This window comes from Glandiceps talaboti, chromosome 11, assembly GCF_964340395.1.
Source record: "Glandiceps talaboti chromosome 11, keGlaTala1.1, whole genome shotgun sequence".
In the NCBI taxonomy this organism is placed as follows: domain Eukaryota; kingdom Metazoa; phylum Hemichordata; class Enteropneusta; family Spengelidae; genus Glandiceps; species Glandiceps talaboti.
The window spans coordinates 2,342,153-2,363,582 of NC_135559.1; the positions used below are offsets into that span (position 1 = coordinate 2,342,153).

The 21,430-nt window shown below is 36.3% G+C and overlaps 1 protein-coding gene across 1 annotated transcript; it reads right to left on the reverse strand.

Moving 5' to 3' along the window:
* Positions 1–6,646: 6,646 nt before the first annotated feature.
* On the reverse strand, positions 6,647–21,426 carry LOC144441916 (methylcrotonoyl-CoA carboxylase subunit alpha, mitochondrial-like). Its single transcript, XM_078131173.1, has 17 exons — positions 21,356–21,426; positions 19,881–19,912; positions 19,095–19,237; positions 18,566–18,661; positions 17,826–17,947; positions 17,279–17,426; positions 16,436–16,557; positions 15,775–15,886; positions 15,486–15,567; positions 14,979–15,106; positions 14,585–14,771; positions 13,941–14,050; positions 13,346–13,559; positions 11,985–12,121; positions 10,647–10,784; positions 9,158–9,334; positions 6,647–8,315 (listed from the first exon to the last, which is right to left on the reverse strand). The coding sequence occupies exons 1-17, from the start codon at positions 21,424–21,426 to the stop codon at positions 8,181–8,183; spliced, it is 2,154 nt and encodes a 717-aa protein (XP_077987299.1). The 3' UTR covers positions 6,647–8,180.
* Between the last annotated feature and the right edge of the window lie 4 nt (positions 21,427–21,430).

Sequence of the window (21,430 nt, forward strand, 5' to 3'; positions counted from 1 at the left end):
TATATAGAAGACAAACATGTGACCACTTATATCTTATGATGTATATCAAATGTGAAAGCACTTGTTTGAAACTGTCCAACCAAACTTTATCATACCAAATGACAATTCACGAACTATAACATTTTCTGACTTTGAAAAGATTTATTTGTAGTCATTCTCCCATTTCACAGCGTTACATTTAATACAATTTGGACAAAAGCGTTAAGTATCTACTTCATATTATAAATCTGAACAATTCTTTTTAGTTATATAAAATGGAAATTAGCAAAAAAGAATATTTTAATGTTGTAGATTGATACATAGAGAGAATACATGCAAGTAACAATATTGTCATCAAAACTGTACTGTTTATACATTATATCAATGTCTCCCTCTACCAAAATTGTACTTAAATTGGTATTGAAACTGGGAAAAAATAAACATGCTTTCATATAATTGTATGACAGAACACCAGTGTAGGTGTTGTGTAGGTGTAGGTGTAGGTGTAGGTGTAGGTGTAGGCGTGGTGTACTTGGGGTAGTTGCACAAGTACTTGCAGTGCTCTCTGGGAAAGTTTCAGCAGAAAACACTGCAAGTATGAATTCAAATACCCGCGAGTACCCACACTGACTCTCAAATGGCATAAGTTCTGTTATTATTACAAATGTTTATCTGAAACAGCAAATTTCCCTAAAAATAACAATATGTGATCATATGCCTTTGTGTAGAACAAATAATGTTTTCTGTATAGCACTGCAGTGCAAATACACCAAGTAATATCTAGTAGACCTGTAATAATGTAATTTATCTTTCTATAACAGTAGATATTCACATATCTTATTTTCTGCCATATAATTGTATTGAATTCGAAAAATCATGTCAAAAATTCTATGATTAAAAAAATGTATTACATAATCTTTTGTTGTTAGAATGATTAATGAACACGCACACCTTCACCTACACGGTTGCCGCCTCACACTCCAAATATCATACCAGTTGATACAGTTGTAAACTCAAATAAACTTTATTACACACACATAACGGAAAGGACAGGAGCTGAAGTACAAAGTGAAATGATACAGGTAGGTTGTTGCCTTGCTGGCTACACAAAAAATGAATGTACCGGTGACCTGTGCGTTGGGCTTTTTATACCTGACACAGTACACCTAAAAGTATTTGACTATCTAATGAAATTCATGAAGGTAAAGAAATTTACATAAGTACGAGGACAGAAAGTTACATAACTAAAACAAAAACCTAACACTGAATAACAAAACACTTAACGGTAAATCGTAACTGTGACATACTCCCCCGCTTGAGGAAATGGCGTCCTCGTCATTTAGACTACTTTGTACATACATTCTGGCTAGACGTAAAGAAAAATTTATAATTCAAATTTACCAATCTTTGTTGTCTTAGGGATTTCTTTTGGGTGATCTATTAACATCACAGCACAAACGTAACTCTACGAAATGAGTAACAACGATTAAATATAACAAAAATCGAAAAGTATTTCTCTCTCAAATAAATTGACTTTAAATTTCTAAAGTGAAGTATGGTTTAAGCTGCTGGACATGTTGAACTAAATTTCTATCCTCGGACATCGTACCTAACATCTGAAGCAATGTTTGCTTAAACCTTTCACACTTACCATTACCTTGAGGATCCTACACCTACACCTACACCTACACCTACACCTACACCTACACCTACACCTACACCTACACCTACACCTACACCTACACCTACACCTACACCTACACCTACACCTACACCTACACCTACACCTACACCTACACCTACACCTACACCTACACCTACACCTACACCTACACCTACACCTACACCTACACCTACACCTACACCTACACCTACACCTACACCTACACCTACACCTACACCTACACCTACACCTACACCTACACCTACACCTACACCTACACCTACACCTACACCTACACCTACACCTACACCTACACCTACACCTACACCTACACCTACACCTACACCTACACCTACACCTACACCTACACCTACACCTACACCTACACCTACACCTACACCTACACCTACACCTACACCTACACCTACACCTACACCTACACCTACACCTACACCTACACCTACACCTACACCTACACCTACACCTACACCTACACCTACACCTACACCTACACCTACACCTACACCTACACCTACACCTACACCTACACCTACACCTACACCTACACCTACACCTACACCTACACCTACACCTACACCTACACCTACACCTACACCTACACCTACACCTACACCTACACCTACACCTACACCTACACCTACACCTACACCTACACCTACACCTACACCTACACCTACACCTACACCTACACCTACACCTACACCTACACCTACACCTACACCTACACCTACACCTACACCTACACCTACACCTACACCTACACCTACACCTACACCTACACCTACACCTACACCTACACCTACACCTACACCTACACCTACACCTACACCTACACCTACACCTACACCTACACCTACACCTACACCTACACCTACACCTACACCTACACCTACACCTACACCTACACCTACACCTACACCTACACCTACACCTACACCTACACCTACACCTACACCTACACCTACACCTACACCTACACCTACACCTACACCTACACCTACACCTACACCTACACCTACACCTACACCTACACCTACACCTACACCTACACCTACACCTACACCTACACCTACACCTACACCTACACCTACACCTACACCTACACCTACACCTACACCTACACCTACACCTACACCTACACCTACACCTACACCTACACCTACACCTACACCTACACCTACACCTACACCTACACCTACACCTACACCTACACCTACACCTACACCTACACCTACACCTACACCTACACCTACACTTGTTTTTGCCATTACCTATTCTTGAAATTAGACCACATGAATTTTGGTCACCCATCCAAGTGTGCTACAAAGGTGATTGTAATGTTAGGCTTTGAAGTCACCCACTACACCCTATAATCCCCTTGTGATTACCTATGTTATATGAAACCTTTATATCCTATGTTGATCAATGGCCATGAGGAAAAAAATTGTCCACCTCTTGTGGGAATCGAAACCTGTACGCATTTAACAGGCTTGGGCTTTGAAGTCCACAACTATAACCATTACACCACATGGATCTTGTGATTACCTGTGTTACATAAACCCATTATATCTATAGAATCAATGGCCATCAGGAAAAAAATTCTCCGACTGTAGTGGGAATCGAACCTTTAACCCTGATATAGGCTTTATAAGTTTCAAAGTCCAGAACTTAACCACTACTCCACATGTGTTACATTAACAATTTTTTTAATGATAACTAATTGCCCTTCAAATTATAATGGCAGTTGAACCTGGACACATGTTACGGGAAGGGGATCCTAGAAATTGAAGTTTAAGGACTAGGTCTGTAAGGTACGCCGTGACGGGGCGCCCTCAAACATCAGGCAACTCCTAACAGACTCGAGGAGGCTGGTGAGGGCGAAACGTCACAACGTATCTTACAGTCTACAAAAGTGCTATCTGGTGTTATTTTAAAGTGATAATAATACCTCTTCCTGATCACAATTGAAATTTGAATTTAGAAAACCAAGACTGAGAAAACTTCTCAAAGTACTATATATTTGTTGGATACGCCATACAATTTAAAATTACACTATCATGAAAAATAACTGGATTCATTCAAGGTAATATAAGGTTAAGTCAGCATTCTTAGTGATTCGATTTGATGTTTCGTTTATTTGCCAACAGTTAGTATAAACCTTTGACGAGAAACTTTAAAAGTTAAGATGCCGCCGCGCCGCTATCACTGACAGGGGCTGGCGCTATTACCACTAGAGGGCGACCCGAAGGGTTGCCTAACGACAGTGTCAGAAACACATCATCTATCCGATAACTTGACATTTGTAGCTAGTCTCTACACTTGTAGTACAACAAGTCTTTTTTTTTTAGCTCATACTCTGGAAATATTTTATTTCTGTTTTGAGTTGGTCAGTTTTCCTGCTTTTGGCCAGCAGAATTTTTTTTCTCGAAAATCGTCCAGCCCCACCCCAGAAATCAATGATGTGCTGAACACCTAAAGCGTGCAACCATCGTGCGATGTTGTCCAAACTTGATCTCAGACGTCAACAAGTACTTTTCTCGATGTATTATGACAATTTAAAGTTGCTGTAATGCAGAAGTTTATCATAAGTGGATACATCACTGTGTCATTTCGATAAAAATATTCTGAATCTTCGTACAAAGTAATCAATATTTTCAACATGTTTTGCATTCCAAGTCTCTTCCAGATTACAAATTTCTAATAAATTTCTAATTTCTCCTACCCAGATACCCCTAGTACATACACCACAATTTTCTATCGGATGGCTGAACATGTCATAGACGTGACATGTGTCATTCAATGTTTAAATATCTTATCCCCTTTCTATTTTAATAGGGAAGTTGCAAACCCGCCATGTTGAATGTTGCATCATGGGAAATGTGATGATAAATACTAATGAATTGTTATTGTAAACAATGTGTTTGTAACCACGAATGATCAATTCATATTTACCCTGACAATTGTGGGAGGTTACTTTTATCAGTAGCGCCAGATTAGGTATTATGATAACCACAGATAATCCCATAGGCCATTGCATCTGAGCATGCTCAGTCTGGCTTGCAAGTTCCCTATTGATCTGTGTTACCCTGTAGACAGTATGTTACATAGTTCAGTCGTGCTAAAAATCAACGTGAAACAACATTGACCAAGTCAGTGTTTGTAACTCATTACTTTGCAGAAAGATGAAAAATGTGTAACAAGTTTGTTATTGTATGTACAAGATCTTAAACATTTATTACTGTTTTGCAATTTATGTTTTGCAATGTATTGAGTTACAAACAAGGACTTGGCATATGTTGTCTCACATTGATTTTTCAAGGAGGAAGCCATCATGGTAAAATTGTTTTATAAATGAAAAGTTCATGAATAAATACCCAATCCTCATCCATAATAGCCACTTTTAGCAAAACGCTGACACCCAGCTGCTTCTAATTGTAAGTAAAAGCATTTTCTTTTCAAAATTCAACCAAAACAGCGTAGACAACAATCATTCAGGGTAGTTTTAGTTTACTCATGTACTTTCAAAGGAATCAGTTTGCCTAGTGTATTAAGGTTCATCGTGACAGGGCGCCCTCACGCATCGGTCAACCCCTTGGGAAGCCGGTGAGGGCGGAATGAGACAACATATCTTACAGTCTACTTGCCTCCAAGATGATAAACACGTTTTGAGTCCATTTGATATTAAGCATCATTTTAACTTTCAGGTACAAACTTGAAAATCGTTTAAGGCCTAAAAATACCACAAGCCGTATAAGATAACGTAAGAAGGTCAGGCGAAACTGTCAGAGTATTAGCAACGGCATTATACGTCAGTGTGTTCACGTCACTATAACTGGAGCTGAAGTATCGAAATCCCTGAAAAGTTCTCAACGATCGATAATGTGAGTAAAACGATGTGCTTGTGGCATATGCAGAAGTGATTCAAGATTTTAAGGCAGAGGTAACATGCCAGGTGTCTAGAACGTACCCACCGGAACACAGTCTGCTGTCCTCATACGACTTGAATCCCTCGTTTACGGTCATTGTCTGACCGATGACATATGATATAGGTAATTGAAAACATCGCAGTCCGAAGTCGGGAGTATTACTGAAGTCGGCAGAATACCCAGGAATTCGGAAGACCAAATCCTGTATAAAAGTGCATATTGCGTATGCACACTGTGAAAATCGATGTGCATACGTACACACATTTTTTTATATAAATATCTTCAAAATTATGACATGAGAAAATTATATATTTTAAGGGACCTGTTCCAACACCATCCAAATACCGTTTTCACACAGTGACAATTTGTAATTTAAATTTAATTTAAAACATATTCTAATTTCTTGGGTAAGAACCAACTACCGTACCTCAGAAAATGTTGTACCAAAATAGTTGCACAGCCAAGAGTGTCGGCATTCGGTCGATAGTGGCATAGATTTGAAAACACCAAAGTCATTAGATAGATGACAAAAAATGTTTTCGCGGGTTACAGATTTAATGTGCTGTGTTTTTTTATGACAACAGAATCAGGAAAACTCGGTTCAAAATTATATGTAACGTCACAAATTACGTCTCATTCTAGGCTTTCTGTGAACCTATGCACGTCCACACAATCTGGAGTTGGTTGTGAAAAGTCATTGATTTTCCCATTATTTTCCTTGGGTGTTCTTTCAAAGTATCGGTTAAGACTGTTTTATAATCGATTAAACTTGTCGTATTTCCAAATTAAACGTCTCATCTCAGAAAACAGTAAATAAAATCACATACATCACGTGCTCCTCCGACTTATCCCGAATGGGTACGAGTATCACTCGAGCTATTTCAAAACAAAACAATGCATACGTACGTACGTCGTGGTGAGTTTAGTTTAATCTCCGGTCTGTGTTTCCGTATGGCCATCCATATGTTGTCAGTCGATGTCATTCAAATCAAGATTATTATAATGATATACATTCAAAATATTGCAACGATTTATTTTGAATATCTATAAATATTAAAATAATACTGTCCACTGTTCCCATCGCAAGACATACATTACTGGTTGAAAACAAAATAACACTACGCTCCTGTCCACTGAGGGCAGTATACATTATTCACGGCATGCTGTAACAAACTTGCACATCAACATAGGACAATGTACTCGTTATTTTTTATCATCTTGTGAATATCGAGACGTGCTAGTTTGGCAATAGTTTATGACTATCTCACCAAAGATCAGTCTATTACAACAGGCATTCAATAGAGTGTCTGATACTTCTTTATCTCAAATAGAACTGTCTGACCCAGTTATGTCTTCACAACCACATGTACCAGTGGGTAAGCCCCAAAAACACGACAAAAACAAAATTTTGGAGATATAACAGTTTAGTTTAGAATGAAATGATATGATCTATTCAAACACATCTCAAAGGTAGGTATAACTACAAATAATCAAAACCTCACAACAAAACGTTGCCTGGCCAGACAAAAATCTAACTAACATTGCTACTTTTATCATTCCGGTGTTTCACAAATTTTATCAACATACCCCCCCCCCCCCCACCTTACATAGCAAGATAATCATCTTGTGGTGCGAAAAGCATCTTAACCAACATTACTACACTTTCTTTGCACCAACGGTAAGTTACCATTATCAGTTAAATGTACAAGGACAACACATGAAGGTAAACCTAACAACGGTGTGTTCATTCTGATATTTTTGAGACAGTTAATTGACTAAAATGTAACAATCGTACTTCAATTCTTGTCCTGCCAGATGATAACATGTGGAAATGTAAATTAGATTTTTGGTCGAACCAGATGATAAGATTTAGCAACATCTCTGGGATATTTGTCTGGCTAGATGATAAAATGTAGCAATGTTAATTAGATTTTTGTCAAGCAAGACAATATGTTGTTTCAAGTTTTTTGGTTGTCATAGTAATATACAGGTCTCATAATATATGTCAATAAAATTATTGTCTGCACACAAATATATGTTATATTGTTATTTCACTTCAAATATGTAAAGTATTTTGCATAAAACTTTTTACCCCTGATATATTTCAAGACAACAGCTTCCCAGCTACAACATTGCTTGTTTATGACTTCAATCATATCATAAATGAATAGCGCCCTCTGTAGATAATACATGTTTCATGACATATGACCCAGGTCAAAGGTCAGTAATTTGAATGCGATTCAACTGGATTTCACGCCAAAGTTGTCCTAGATCTTAGTTAATCCAGTGTTCTCTCCAGAAAACAATGTTACAGTTGTAAATTAGCATAACAACACAAACCATTGTTATATTAATTGATTATTATTGTTTTATACAAATAAAAGGTTGGAATCCACTTTGTATTAAAGGCCTGGGGTGAACATTTTTATAATTTCTTGGGTTCATTTTCAAAATATACACTGGATTGACTGCTTGTTATGTTGAGAAGGGCATGTTTTTTTAAAAAAGGATTGCGTTTGAGGCACAAACAAAAGTAACTCATACACTTCACCACTAGAGAGCGCTATTATATTTTATCCCACTGCAGTGTCTTAATCTGTCTCCTCTGCGTTGCTTTCACTGGCTTCTTCTACATACTTGATGACAGGAAAATCCATGTCTAGCCGATCACCCTCCCTACACATTACTTTCTCTATCACACCATCTATAGGTGCCATTATTTGATGCTGAAAGACAAAACAAAACAAAACAAAACAGAAATTAGGCAATGAAATGTCCCTAGCTTCTGATCTGTCAGTTAGTCTGCTATCTCAGCTGATTTTAGTCTCATCAATACAGTCCATTTCCCAAGACCGAGTCAAAGCTATTAAATGAACTATCAAGATCAGTGAACCTGATCACAAGGTTTCCTGTTGAGATAGACACTTAAACTAAATAAATGGCCCACACAGTGTAAGTGATGTTTGTGTGTTATCTTTATGATATGCAAATGACCAATCAGGACTCCACCGCCAGTCTGTTTAAACTAAAATCACGTGGGGACGTGATGACATCATCATGTTTATATGAATTGGTTTTACAGTTCCTTATTGACCACAAATTTGTTATCCATTAATCTACACTCCTTCCACATTTATTTGATTCTGTCGTTTCTAGTAAAATAATCAAGTGACACTGAATTTTCATTTAATGACATTGTTAAATGCAAAAACACAATAAAATACTGAAAATTATTCTGGAGAAAATCTGAGCTAACAGACTAGAATAGAGTGGGGTAAGACATACACAAGGGGACATGATGGACAACAACAATTTGGTGATTCCAAAATAAATGGTACCACAAACATTATATCAGTTGCTTGCTAATCATGATTCAAAATGATTATGGTCAATTAAAATATTAAACAAAATTATGTTGTGGTAATTTTCTTTTAGATATGATGTAGAATAAGTTTTTAAGAATTGTTGGTAGAGAATTCCAACATAAAATTTACCATTATAATATACCATTAGAAGTGTAAGACTATCAGAATACATTAACACCGACTGACTCTTAATAAAATCTTACCTCCATCTTCATGGCTAGTACCACAACCAGTACCTGTCCTTTCTTCACCTCTTGGCCATCTTTTACATCTACTTTGATGACTTCACATGGCATTGGTGTAACGGCCTGGTGAGCTGTAGAATGACTACCTCCTCCTATAAACTCTGGTAGGGGTAGAGCTATTTCATAATTACCGTCCTGAAATTAAACCACAATATAGACATTGCAGAATGACTACCTTCCCCTATAGAAAGTCTACCTCCCCTATAGAATGACTACCTCCCCCTATAGAATGACTACCTCCCCCCTATAGAATGACTACCCCAACCCCCCCCCACCCCCACCCACCCACCCACCCACCCCCATAAACTCTGGTAGGGGTAGAGCTATCTCATAATTACTGTCTAGAAATTAAACAACAATATATACATTTTAGAACAGTCTCACTGCCAAACTTCATGACTTATGTCTTCCTAACTAGGTGTACATAGCGTGCCCTGAGTGATGAAGCCATGAAAGTGAGTGACACTGTCACATAGTCTTACTAGAACAATTTGGAAAAGAAGTTGATGTCTGTAAAGTTGGTTGGTTAGCCAAAATATGCAAATAACTTGTCAAACTAGGTCACCATATGTAACCATAACAACGACATGAGTAGTCTACAGTATTTCTACTATAAAAGTTGGTCTCAATCTCTATCTCAACAAAAATCATAAACCCTGAAACAAAACGTCACCTGGCTTGACCAAAATCTCACTATTAATGCTACAGTTTTTCTCTGGCTTGACAAAATATCTCTTTGATATTGTAAATCTTCTCGTTTGGCTCAACAAAAATCTAATTAATATTTTCATCTGCTGGTGTCTAGCACAACAAGAACTGAATTACAATTGATACATTTTAGTCAATTGACTCTCTCAAAAATATCAAAGAACATGCCAACATTATGTTTACCAGGGACATTTAAATTTGGTGATGACCTCTTTAGACAATGGTAGCTTACGCAAAGAAAGTGTAACAATATCGATAAAGATGTTTGTCATGCCAGATGATTGAAGAAACACTGTATTGGTAAGATTTTTGTCTAGCTAGACGATAAAATATAGCAATGTTAATAAGATTTTCGTTGAGCCATGCAATGTTTTGTTTCAGGATTTATAATTTATGATTTTCTTTGTATGTATATTGTGGAATAACTACAAAGACTCCCTCCCTCTATAAACTCTGGTACATGCAGAGTGACTTAATATCAATAACTGCTATCTTGAAAAAGAAACAAACAATGTGTATATTTGTATTATCACCAGTAAGGGTTTTAATTTCACTGGAATGGAAAGCTTTCAAACTTTAAAAAGAAAGAAAAGAAACATCGATTAAACTGAATAATTCCTAATCCATATCATCTACCTAACATCATCACCTTCAGGTATGTGTTTTCAACTTTTAATTTCACTGAAAAGAAGTTTTCAAACACTTTTTTTTTTTAAAAACAGACAAAAACAATACTTACTAGTGCAAAGAAATGAAGTTTTTCATCAAAGAGAACAGCAGTACCAACACTCAGCTTGTTATTAATATTACTAATTAGTTTATATCCACCGTCAATTTCCTTTAATTCGCCACTAACAGTGTAGGTAACATCGTTCACCTGATCAAAGTAAAACATAAACTATTAGTTTGAATTTGTTATAAATGAGGAAAGAAAAGTGACACATGTAGGAATTGAACCCCTAAACATCCCCTAAACACTAGTCAGAGTGCTCTAACCAGCTGAGCTAACGTGCCAACTGGTAGATACCGTGAATTCAACCCACGTCCCCCAAACAGTAGTAAGAGTGCTCTAACCAGCTGAGCTAACGTGCCAACTGGTAGATAACATGAATTGAACCCACGTCCCCATAACACTAGTCAGAGTGCTCTAACCAGCTGAGCTAACGTGCCAACTGGTAGATACCGTGAATTGAACCCACATCCCCTAAACACTAGTCAGAGTGCTCTAACCAGCTGAGCTAACGTGCCAACTGGTAGATACCGTGAATTGAACCCACGTCCCCTAAACACCAGCTGAGCTAATGTGCCAACTGGTAGATAGTTTATCATTAGTTTGCTGGGGCTTGGGAACCAGGTAAGAGAGGCAGAGAGAAACCAAATGTAGTAAAACTTGCATAGATTTCCATAAATTGTACAGTAATATATTGGTGTAGAATCTGGGTTAAAAAGTTGGGGAGCTTGGGTATTACCAGTAAAAGTTACATACTTTCAATGTATCACTCATAACAAAACCATTGAATTATTACAGTCCATTTAAAGTTACCATTCAATGGCTCTGTTTGATACAACCACCAGAAAGCAATAACAAACTGCACATTCTACACTAAGATAACAAGATCACAGTTTCTTGCTACATTTTTTTGTTATTATGAAATAAACCATATAATGGTACTGTAACTAGATGCAGACATGCCAGCAATAATGTTTTGATGTCTGCATGGTGGCACATTAGTTCATCACATTAGACAAAATATTACAAGAAACTATTCATTCAATCTTGCTGTCTTTAAAGTGTAGTGTGTGCAGTTTCTTATCAGTTTCTTTGTGACATAGACACAGGCAGATACATAGACACAGACACAGATACAGATACAGATACAGATACAGATACAGATACAGACACATAGACACAGACATATACATAGACATAAACATAAACAGACACATACAGACACCTACACATACACAGACACCTACATACACATATGCATACAAATACACAGACACAGACACAGACACAGACATAGACACATACACATACATACCAATCTTGGAGAAAAGTAAATCTCTAAGTTACCTTAATCAAATACTTATCACCATCCAGATAAGTGACATTAATTGCTATATCATCATCACTCTCTTTGAGTACAATCTTTCTAGTAAAGTGATCATTTACTCGATGTCCAGTTGTAAGTGAAAATGGTGAAAATTCATCTGAAATTTGAAAAAAACAACATTCACTAAGACCTTTTCTATGGACTGTCTGTAGTAACAAAACTTTGACTGTTTTCATATATAGGCACAAATCTTTAAATCTTTTAGAATATCTTGAGGCTAGCTCTGATTTATAACATCATATTCAGATTGTGTTCATAAAATTTTACAAAATGTCCAATGTTATAAAAATCAGTAATCTAAGAGTATTTGGTGTGAATAAAACTGTGTAAAATAACAAAATATCAGTTTCATTATTTCACAAGTACATGAAGAAAAGAATCACACAGGGACAGGGAAGATACAGATGCATGAAGTACATACATAGTTACTGGTTACATACATTGTACATTGAAATTCTGACTGTCTATTCTGGTTAGTTATTTTCACAATAAGTGTCACAAGAAGGCATCCAAGATGAGGAAACAATGAAGTCTAAATGTTAGGAGTGGATGGCAATCACATGGGAGTTTGTAAAAAAGTCAAGAAAATGCATCAAAAACAACTCTGTAATCCTAACAATTATATCATCTAATGTGAAACTGATGATTTTTTAAAAAATTGTATAATTTTTGGACTGGTTGACAAATAACTGCAAAATGGGGAAATGACAATATTTTCAGAGAAGGCTGCAGTAATCAACTATCATACCCCTCACTTGTGGTTCTAAAGTTCATTTCAAACAGCACTCTTAGTGGCCAAACTATACAATCTTTTGTCTTTTTTGTAACTGTAATACTAATATGGCCTTTTCAAACAGCACTCTTAGTGGCCAAACTATACAATCTTTTGTCTTTTTTGTAACTGTAATACTAATATGGCCTTTTCAAACAGCACTCTTAGTGGCCAAACTATACAATCTTTTGTCTTTTTTGTAACTGTAATACTAATATGGCCTTTTCAAACAGCACTCTTAGTGGCCAAACTATACAATCTTTTGTCTTTTTTGTAACTGTAATACTAATATGGCCTTTTCAAACAGCACTCTTAGTGGCCAAACTATACTTTTGTCTTTCTGATTACTTGCATATGAAGTATTCTTGCATATTACCAAAACAAGTTGCTCTTTTTCTAATGTTCTTCTTTAATTAAAAGGTAAGACTTGCCTAAAGACTTGGCAATCTGGCTCGATAATATCATTCACCAGATGTCAAGTCAGCTTTCCTAGTCTCTGGACTATGGTAAGTATTAAGGTCAGTGACAGGAACTCATCTAAGTACTCACCTTTAGCAGATACTGATTTGTGATTAGAACTTTGGTCTATCATTGTCAATGCCAAGGCTGCCTGGGCTACCACTTCTGTTGATAATGTCTGTTCATCAGGAAATAACTCACTATAATGCTGTTCTATAAATCCTGTATGTACATTGCCTGCTTGGAATTGTGGATGAGATGATAACGACTTGAGGAACTCCATGTTGGTTCTAGGACCTACAATCTGTAAAAATCAATCAATATAATCAATCAATCAATCAATCGATCAATCAATCAATCAATCACTAAATTAATCAATCATTCATACATTCAATTACTCAATCAATCAATCATTCATTCAATTACTCACTCACTCACTCACTCACTCACTCACTCACTCACTCACTCACTCACTCACTCACTCACTCACTCACTCACTCACTCAATCAATCAATCATTCAATCACTGAATCAATCAATCATTCAATCACTTAGTCAATCAATCAATCAATCAATCAATCAATCAATCAATCAATCAATCAATCAATCAATCAATCAATCAATCTACCAATCTATCAAAAACATGTCTATAATACTCTAGTATAATAGTGTAAATGTAAACTTACGTGATAATCATGCAATGACTTCTTGAGTTTACTCAAAGCAGTTGATCGGTTTTCAGACCATACTATCAACTTAGATATCATTGGGTCATAGTAAACACTGACTTCATCACCTACAAACAAAAAAACAAAAAAACAAACAAACAAACAAACAAACAAACAACATTTGAATATTAGTTAGTGTTATGTGGTAACAGTTTGTGAAGACTGAAGGACCTACCATTGACAAACACATGACACACACATGATACACACATGACACACACATGACACACAACACACATGACACACACATGATACACTCATGACACACACATGACACACATGACATTGACACACATGATACACACATGACACACATGATACACACATGACAAACACATGATACACACATGACACACACATGGATTCAGTGGTCAGTGTTGTCTAAAGATTATCATTATTAAGTCTTGACATTTCACTATTAGCTCACTATTACTCCCTTCACTGTACATCAGTATCCAATTGGATTGTTGCACAGGAAGACACCCCCCCCCCCCCACTTACATTTTTAAAAAAAACCAGGGTGAGCCCCTACTTATCTTATCTGCTGCTCCCTCCACCTTCACCAACAAAATTAGCTGTTCCCTAAATTATCTATTTCTCACCTTGTTGTACGCCAGTGTCCAATCGGATTGTTGCATCCAGTAAACCAGGTGGTTTATGGTATATTAGAGGTCCTGCACCTGGTATAAAGTTCTTCTTTGGATCTTCTGCATAGATTCTAGCTTCAAAGGCATGTCCTTTCAGTCGAACCTCCTCCTGTTTAAGAGGCAAACTCTTACCAGAAGCAACCTGTAATATTAACAAGACTCATGTAAAGTTATATTATACAAAAAATACATTTAGTACTCAAGGATAGGCTATTCTTCAAAACAGTATACGTTCCATTGATGTTTTACTACATATCTCCAGTTTCTTTTTGATTCCTAAACAAAGAAATGCTGTGACCTAAACAAAGAAAAGCTGTGATCCAGAAAAATAATAATGCAGTTACTGTACCTGGAACTGCCATTCCACCAAATCCAATCCTGTGATCATTTCTGTGACAGGGTGTTCTACTTGAAGTCTTGTATTCATTTCCATGAAGTAAAAATCCTGCTTAGCATCCATAATGAACTCTACAGTACCTGAAATGTACCCAGTCAACGACATTAAATTTTAATCATGGCTAATGAAGTGCGCCCCCAGTCAACAGTCACAAACATTCTCTTGTTTTCATAAAAGATTTGACACTTTTTGATACTATCTCCTAAACATACTATCTTAACAGTATTAATAGTGCCAACATTCAATTCAAATTAGAATTATGGTTAATATTGTATAAATGAAGCTTGATGCTAAATAATTCATTTTGTCACAATGAATGTTTAACTTTAAGGGGTATGGCACAGAGATCTACAACTATAAGTTATTTTCTTTGTACTTGTTAGAAAGAGATGATGGTGTAGTCACTGTCATCATTGCTTTACAACAACCTAAATGTAGCTATGACATGATTTGACTTACCTGCACCAACATAATGTACTGCCCTTGCAGCTTGCACTGCAGCCTCCCCAATTCTGCAGCGAACTTCCTCACTGATTCCAGGCTGTCACAAGAAAACACACTAATGTCAACACTACTTCAAGTTCATTGACAAAACAACATCATATATGGTTCACACATATTGTACGTTTCACACATACCCCTGAAAATGCACTTTTCACTAATAGTAAACATAACCCTCCATACTGTTACACTGAGTCACTTATATAAGAGTAAACACAGTAACATGTACATGTACAACAACACTCACAGCTGGGGCTTCTTCTATAATCTTCTGATGTCTTCTCTGTACACTGCAATCTCTCTCAAACAAATACACATAGTTGCCATGGTGATCACCAAATACTTGTACTTCTACATGTCTGAAGTAAAAATAAAAACATGAAGGAGTGGTATCCATATTTTCCTAATCTCAAATGTTCCTCAAATTTGTCTTCCGAAGTTGATGAGGACAGCTGTGGTGTCAATATTTGCTAGCTGCATGGGTACATAGTAATAATATCCTGGTGACGTGACAAAGTGATGGATAACCAGGTTTTAGTACATCCGTTTGGTTCTACTGAACTTGTGATGTAGACAAGCACTGTTGTGATGTAGAAGAGCAGAAATGATGACATAGACACACATTGTCATGATGTACGACTACAGAACTGATGACATAGACACACATTGTCATGATGTAGGACTACAGAACTGATGACATACATACACACACATTGTCATGATGTAGGACTACAGAACTGATGGTATACACACACATTGTCATGATGTAGGACTACAGAACTGATGACAAAGTCATTTTGTTGTTCAAAATACTGTAAATTGACATGGATGGTTGGAGTTTATCTACACTCATACTACCGTATTACTTACATGACATTGAGAATAGCAATAACTGACATGTACTTTACCTTGGTGTTTCTATATATTTCTCTAGTAACATTGCATCATCTTTAAAACTAGCCATGGCTTCTCTTCTAGCTGATTCCAACTGAGATTGAAATTCTTCTCTGTTCATTACAATACGCATTCCCTGATACAAAATAATCAAAATCACTATGATTAAGAGTATTTTGAAATGATACTTCCATTTAGGTAAAATGCACCTCTGGGACTTATTTCCCTGAAAATCAAAGTTTTTAAAATCTCTCCTTTGAAATGATGAAATAAATTTGGGGGCTCACCATCTTGTTTTCAAGAAAATAGTCAATCTTGTATTTTTCCATAGAGTTAACACAGTATTCGTTTGCCATATTGGATTCGGCGGCCATATTGGAATCGGTGGCCATATTGGAATTGGTGGCCATATTGGAATTGGCGGCCATATTGGATTCTAAAATGGCTTAACTTTGATAACATTTTGAACCCTATTTCAATCATTTGTACAGTGACCCCTGATTTTTCTCTCTAGATCTTAACTGAGAATAGGTGCGAGATTTCTTGGACAAAGTAACAGCAAAAGTTGAAAGAGTTCATTTCTGAGGTACATACTAAGTTAAATAGTACATTGAGTGATACACACTGCACTGGAAGTGGATTAAAAATTGCTGATTATTAGAGAACACATCACAGATTTGTTATCTTTATTAGGAAACAATTCTCCAGATTTTGAAAACAGAAGTGATCTCAAGTTGTTAACAATAATTCATGATTATCATTTGAACAATTTAAAACAGCTTAGCAATCTTCAAGTGTACACACTATAAAACACATTCCCATATCGTTTGACGCAAATCATCATTACATCTACATACCTTTCCACCACCACCACGTACAGCTTTAGCCATTAGAGGATAACCAATCTTATCAGCTTCAACTTGTAACCTCTCATCTGACTGTTCATCACCATGGTAACCAGGTATGACAGGCACCCCAGCAGAATCCATGATTCTTTTGGATGTACTGCAACATCAACCAAATATCGTATCATTGTTTAACCCCTGAAGGACTTGGTTTCTAGTAAGCCTATTTAACTGTACCGGAATCAAATTCTAAAGGGCTCATTTTCAATGCCAGGTCAGTGTCTTGCATGGTTGGATGTATATGAACAGAAAGTATGGAATTTACGCTTTGGTTATGCTAAATCATAACCAATCAGATTATGAGAATCAAGGGTTCATCAAATCAGCAAACACCTGGACTACATTTAAATAAGGCATTTACATACAAATATGATGAGAACCAATTAAATGAGATGCATCCAGTGTACTACCAATCAGCACAACTCTCATCTTTTAAAATATGATGAGAACCAATCAAATGAGATGCATCCAGTGTACAACCAATCAGCACAGCTCTCACCTCTTAATACCCATATCTCTGATAGCAGATGCAGGAGGTCCAATAAAGACAATTCCTTCTTCTTCACATAGTTGGGCAAATTCTGTGTTTTCTGACAAAAAGCCATAGCCTGGATGAATGGCCTGAAAAGGGAAAACATATATCAAAAATCAAGGATTTTATTTCAGGAAAGAACTCACTCACTAAACACTGATCTAACTTATCTCTCATTATATCAACAAGGCAACCAATCCATAAGTTCAGTTTGTCTTATTTCAGATAATGTTTACACTATTCTACTTATATCAGTATATGGGTCTATCTCATTAAAATCTGATGTGGTGGTGAAAGTAGCAAGATATCTTGATTTACCTCACCCTATTTCCATTGCTTTGTGTCGTTTGTTTTGATCCAGGTGATCGCTACCTTCCCAAGTGATCACCCGGAACAAAAAAAAACAAACACAAAGCGATGGAATAGAGGTAAATATTAAGTAAATAAATCTTGCCACTTTCACCACATCAGATTTTAATCTATTATTGGCTACGTGTATACATTTCCCTTTTAAACATCATAACTTCATGAATTCTTCAATTTCAAAACCTAACATTTCACAACTACAATTGACAAAGTCACATGATAAATGTGAAGTGATTTCAGCTATTTACATTCCAGTGTATTCATCTCCTGTATATTACTGTATAAAATAACTCTAAGCATACCATGGGGTGAATGGAGGGTTGTATACAATATAGTCTTACCTGTGCACCAACTGCCTTTGCTATATTTATAATTCTATCTTGGTTCAGATAGCTGGACTTAGCTTCAGCAGGGCCAATGTTATAGGCCTCATCTGCCTAAAATGAAATTATGAAAAAAAAGTCAATTTAACGTATTTAAATGGACTCATGTATATGACATTATAAAATGCTATATCCAGAATTGCCACTAAATCATGTTTAGACAGACATACCTTAAAGTTCATTCAGAGTTATCTATTTAAATGAAGTGTTTGTTGTTTGTTGACAAACATGATGTGTCACTCTTACCTATCCCAACTTCCAACTATCACATTTGGCTTATGTTCACAAAAAATCTTTCATAAATCATGAAAATTTCTGCTCAGAAACAAAAGTTTTTTGTTTGAGCATTTCAGTTAAAAGCTAAATTTTCATAGCATGGGACCCCAAGGAGTGTGCTTGAATGGCATGACAAATCATAGTTGCGAAAATTCAACAAAAACTCCATGGTGACAACATATGCATAGCAACATAAACTAGCTGAACTTACTGTAGTGACATGAAGTGCATGTTGATCTGCATCACTGTACACAGCAACTGTACGAATACCTAACCTTCTAGCAGTCTGGATCACTCGACATGCAATCTCACCACGATTTGCAATCAACACCTTCTGTATATCATGACTGGCATCTGTAACAAGATCAAATATTACCCTGGTTGTCGAACTTTTTGTTTTCTAACATAGACACACGCTAAAACTATTGTCACAACATGTTGATACAACAGTGATAAGCTATTGAATGGATGTTGGTTTATTAAAAGTCTCAGTAGGGAGATGTCTCTGAAAACTAGTTTATTTAGAGTTCAATGAACTTGCAGTGTTGTTTTGGGACTTCTAATGTTTACATTATCTTGATCACAGGCTGATTAAAATCACACAACAGTGGAACCGCTATCATCCACTTGTGTAATCTACCCACAATAGATTTAGTTTGCATTCAAGTCTCTAAGTAATCTGATGGCTGCATTACCAGTGTCATATATTTAAGTACCAAGAACTTGAAACTGATCAATAAATTGTTATCTTACAAGACACAGGGAAATATCTTGTCAATGTGATGAAACTATCTTTCCACTATCTCTCAGATTCATAACATATGCCTGTGTGAGTGTATAAATCTAAGGTACGTGTACACTGATCTCAAACTTTACTATTAAAATTCATTCATTTTTATTTTACAGATGGCTCACTTCTTCAATTGGACTCACTAACAAATGGGAGATGAGGTGGAATGAAAATGATTGAGTGTCTCAAAACATATTGAGAACTTACTTGACAGAGAGGTTGATGTACTGAAGGGTAGTCTGAAATAGAATAAAATGCATTTTTAATATGTGTGTTACTATAGTTGTGTATGCTGGGATTGTGTGAGACCTTTCCAGAAATCTAATTTACATATGTCACCACTAAGGGATGTAGCTAATTTTACAAGTAGGTGGCAAAATGTGAAAACTATGTGGTAATATCCAGGAACGAGACTCATAAATCTGCCTAGTAATGGAAATATACTTATTGACACAGAGGATTTTAAAATAAATCCTGAAAAGGTAGCCATTGCAGAGTAGTTGGTTGTTTTTGTCAGCTACCAACCATTATAATTTATATACACTATACTGTCTCTGCACCAACAGGGTGGTCACTTGTCTCTTTTCACTCATATAATACAGTAGGAAAGCCTCCACTGTTAATTACTTCAACTCATCTGCAACCCTTCAAAATAATTCATATTATAACCTTGCTGCAATAGTTGTAATATTATTTTTTTTTATTATGAGCTTTTTTATCTTTCTGCCATTTGTTACTTTTGAGTACACACCTTGGAACTGTAAAAAGCTCAGAACCCCCCCCCCCCCCACACACACACACAACCCCCCCCCCCCCAAAAAAAAACAACAACAAAAAAACAAACAAACAAACAAACAAACAAAAAAAACAACAACAAAAAACAACCTGCTACAATTATTACAGCTAACAACTATACAAAGATCTTTCATTTTTGGAAGTTCATATGAATGTCCCATCATACTATTAATGCTATTGATTTTATACATCTCTGTCAATAAAATATCAAATGTACAAGCTAACAGGGACTGCTTCCTAATGTATACACGTTTGTTCTGCTTGTGGAGTATTAGTAGTGCTAGCACAATCTAATATGCAAATTTAGTGAATAGCAATATACTTCAGTTGACCTATTTTGCCACCTCACCCTGTACTCTGTACATTGGCCTTTTTTCTAGCGATGGGAATTTACCATGCATACGTAGATTACCATACATGATGTTTTAGAAATGTCACTAATTTAGATTTTTGTGATGAAAAATCTAACCAATTCCTACCTCACCCTACTGTACACATTAGTTAAATATCATTATCAACACTGTTGTGGAAAAATTCAACACACAATGTTTCTACCTTAGTTATCAAAATCAACACCTTTTTATTTTTTCATGACACATAAGTGAAGATTAACACCACAGTTCTCGTCAACATTTTGAAGTTTGTTTGTGGAAACCCTTACATTTCCTATGTAGTGTGTTTACAACAAAATGGAATAAGAATGATGGGGTGATATAAAAGACCGGGTGTGAAGCGAAGTCTGACATTGCAGCACTGCCAGCAGTGCAACGACACGAAACTGCATGTGTCGATTTTCAAACAATATGGGATAGATAGAAAATATAAGGGTGACATTTATACCCCGTATATCAATGTCAAAACATAGCGATATGATAAAATGCACTGACCTTGCGGAACATAATTTAAATGACGATGAAACACTAGGTCGAAGCAGACATCCCTTGAAGAAGGCGGCCATTTTT

What these genes read in the sequence shown, in the direction of transcription:
- LOC144441916 (XM_078131173.1), bottom strand. Translation starts at nt 21,426, where the DNA reads ATGGCCGCCTTCTTCAAGGGATGTCTGCTTCGACCTAGTGTTTCATCG. An exon ending in TTTAAATTATGTTCCGCAAG is followed by an intron (nt 19,913 to 21,355) that starts GTCAGTGCATTT and finishes ATTCTATTTCAG; the next exon opens with ACTACCCTTCAGTACATCAA. An exon ending in CAAAGGCAGTTGGTGCACAG is followed by an intron (nt 17,948 to 18,565) that starts GTAAGACTATAT and finishes TTCCCTTTTCAG; the next exon opens with GCCATTCATCCAGGCTATGG.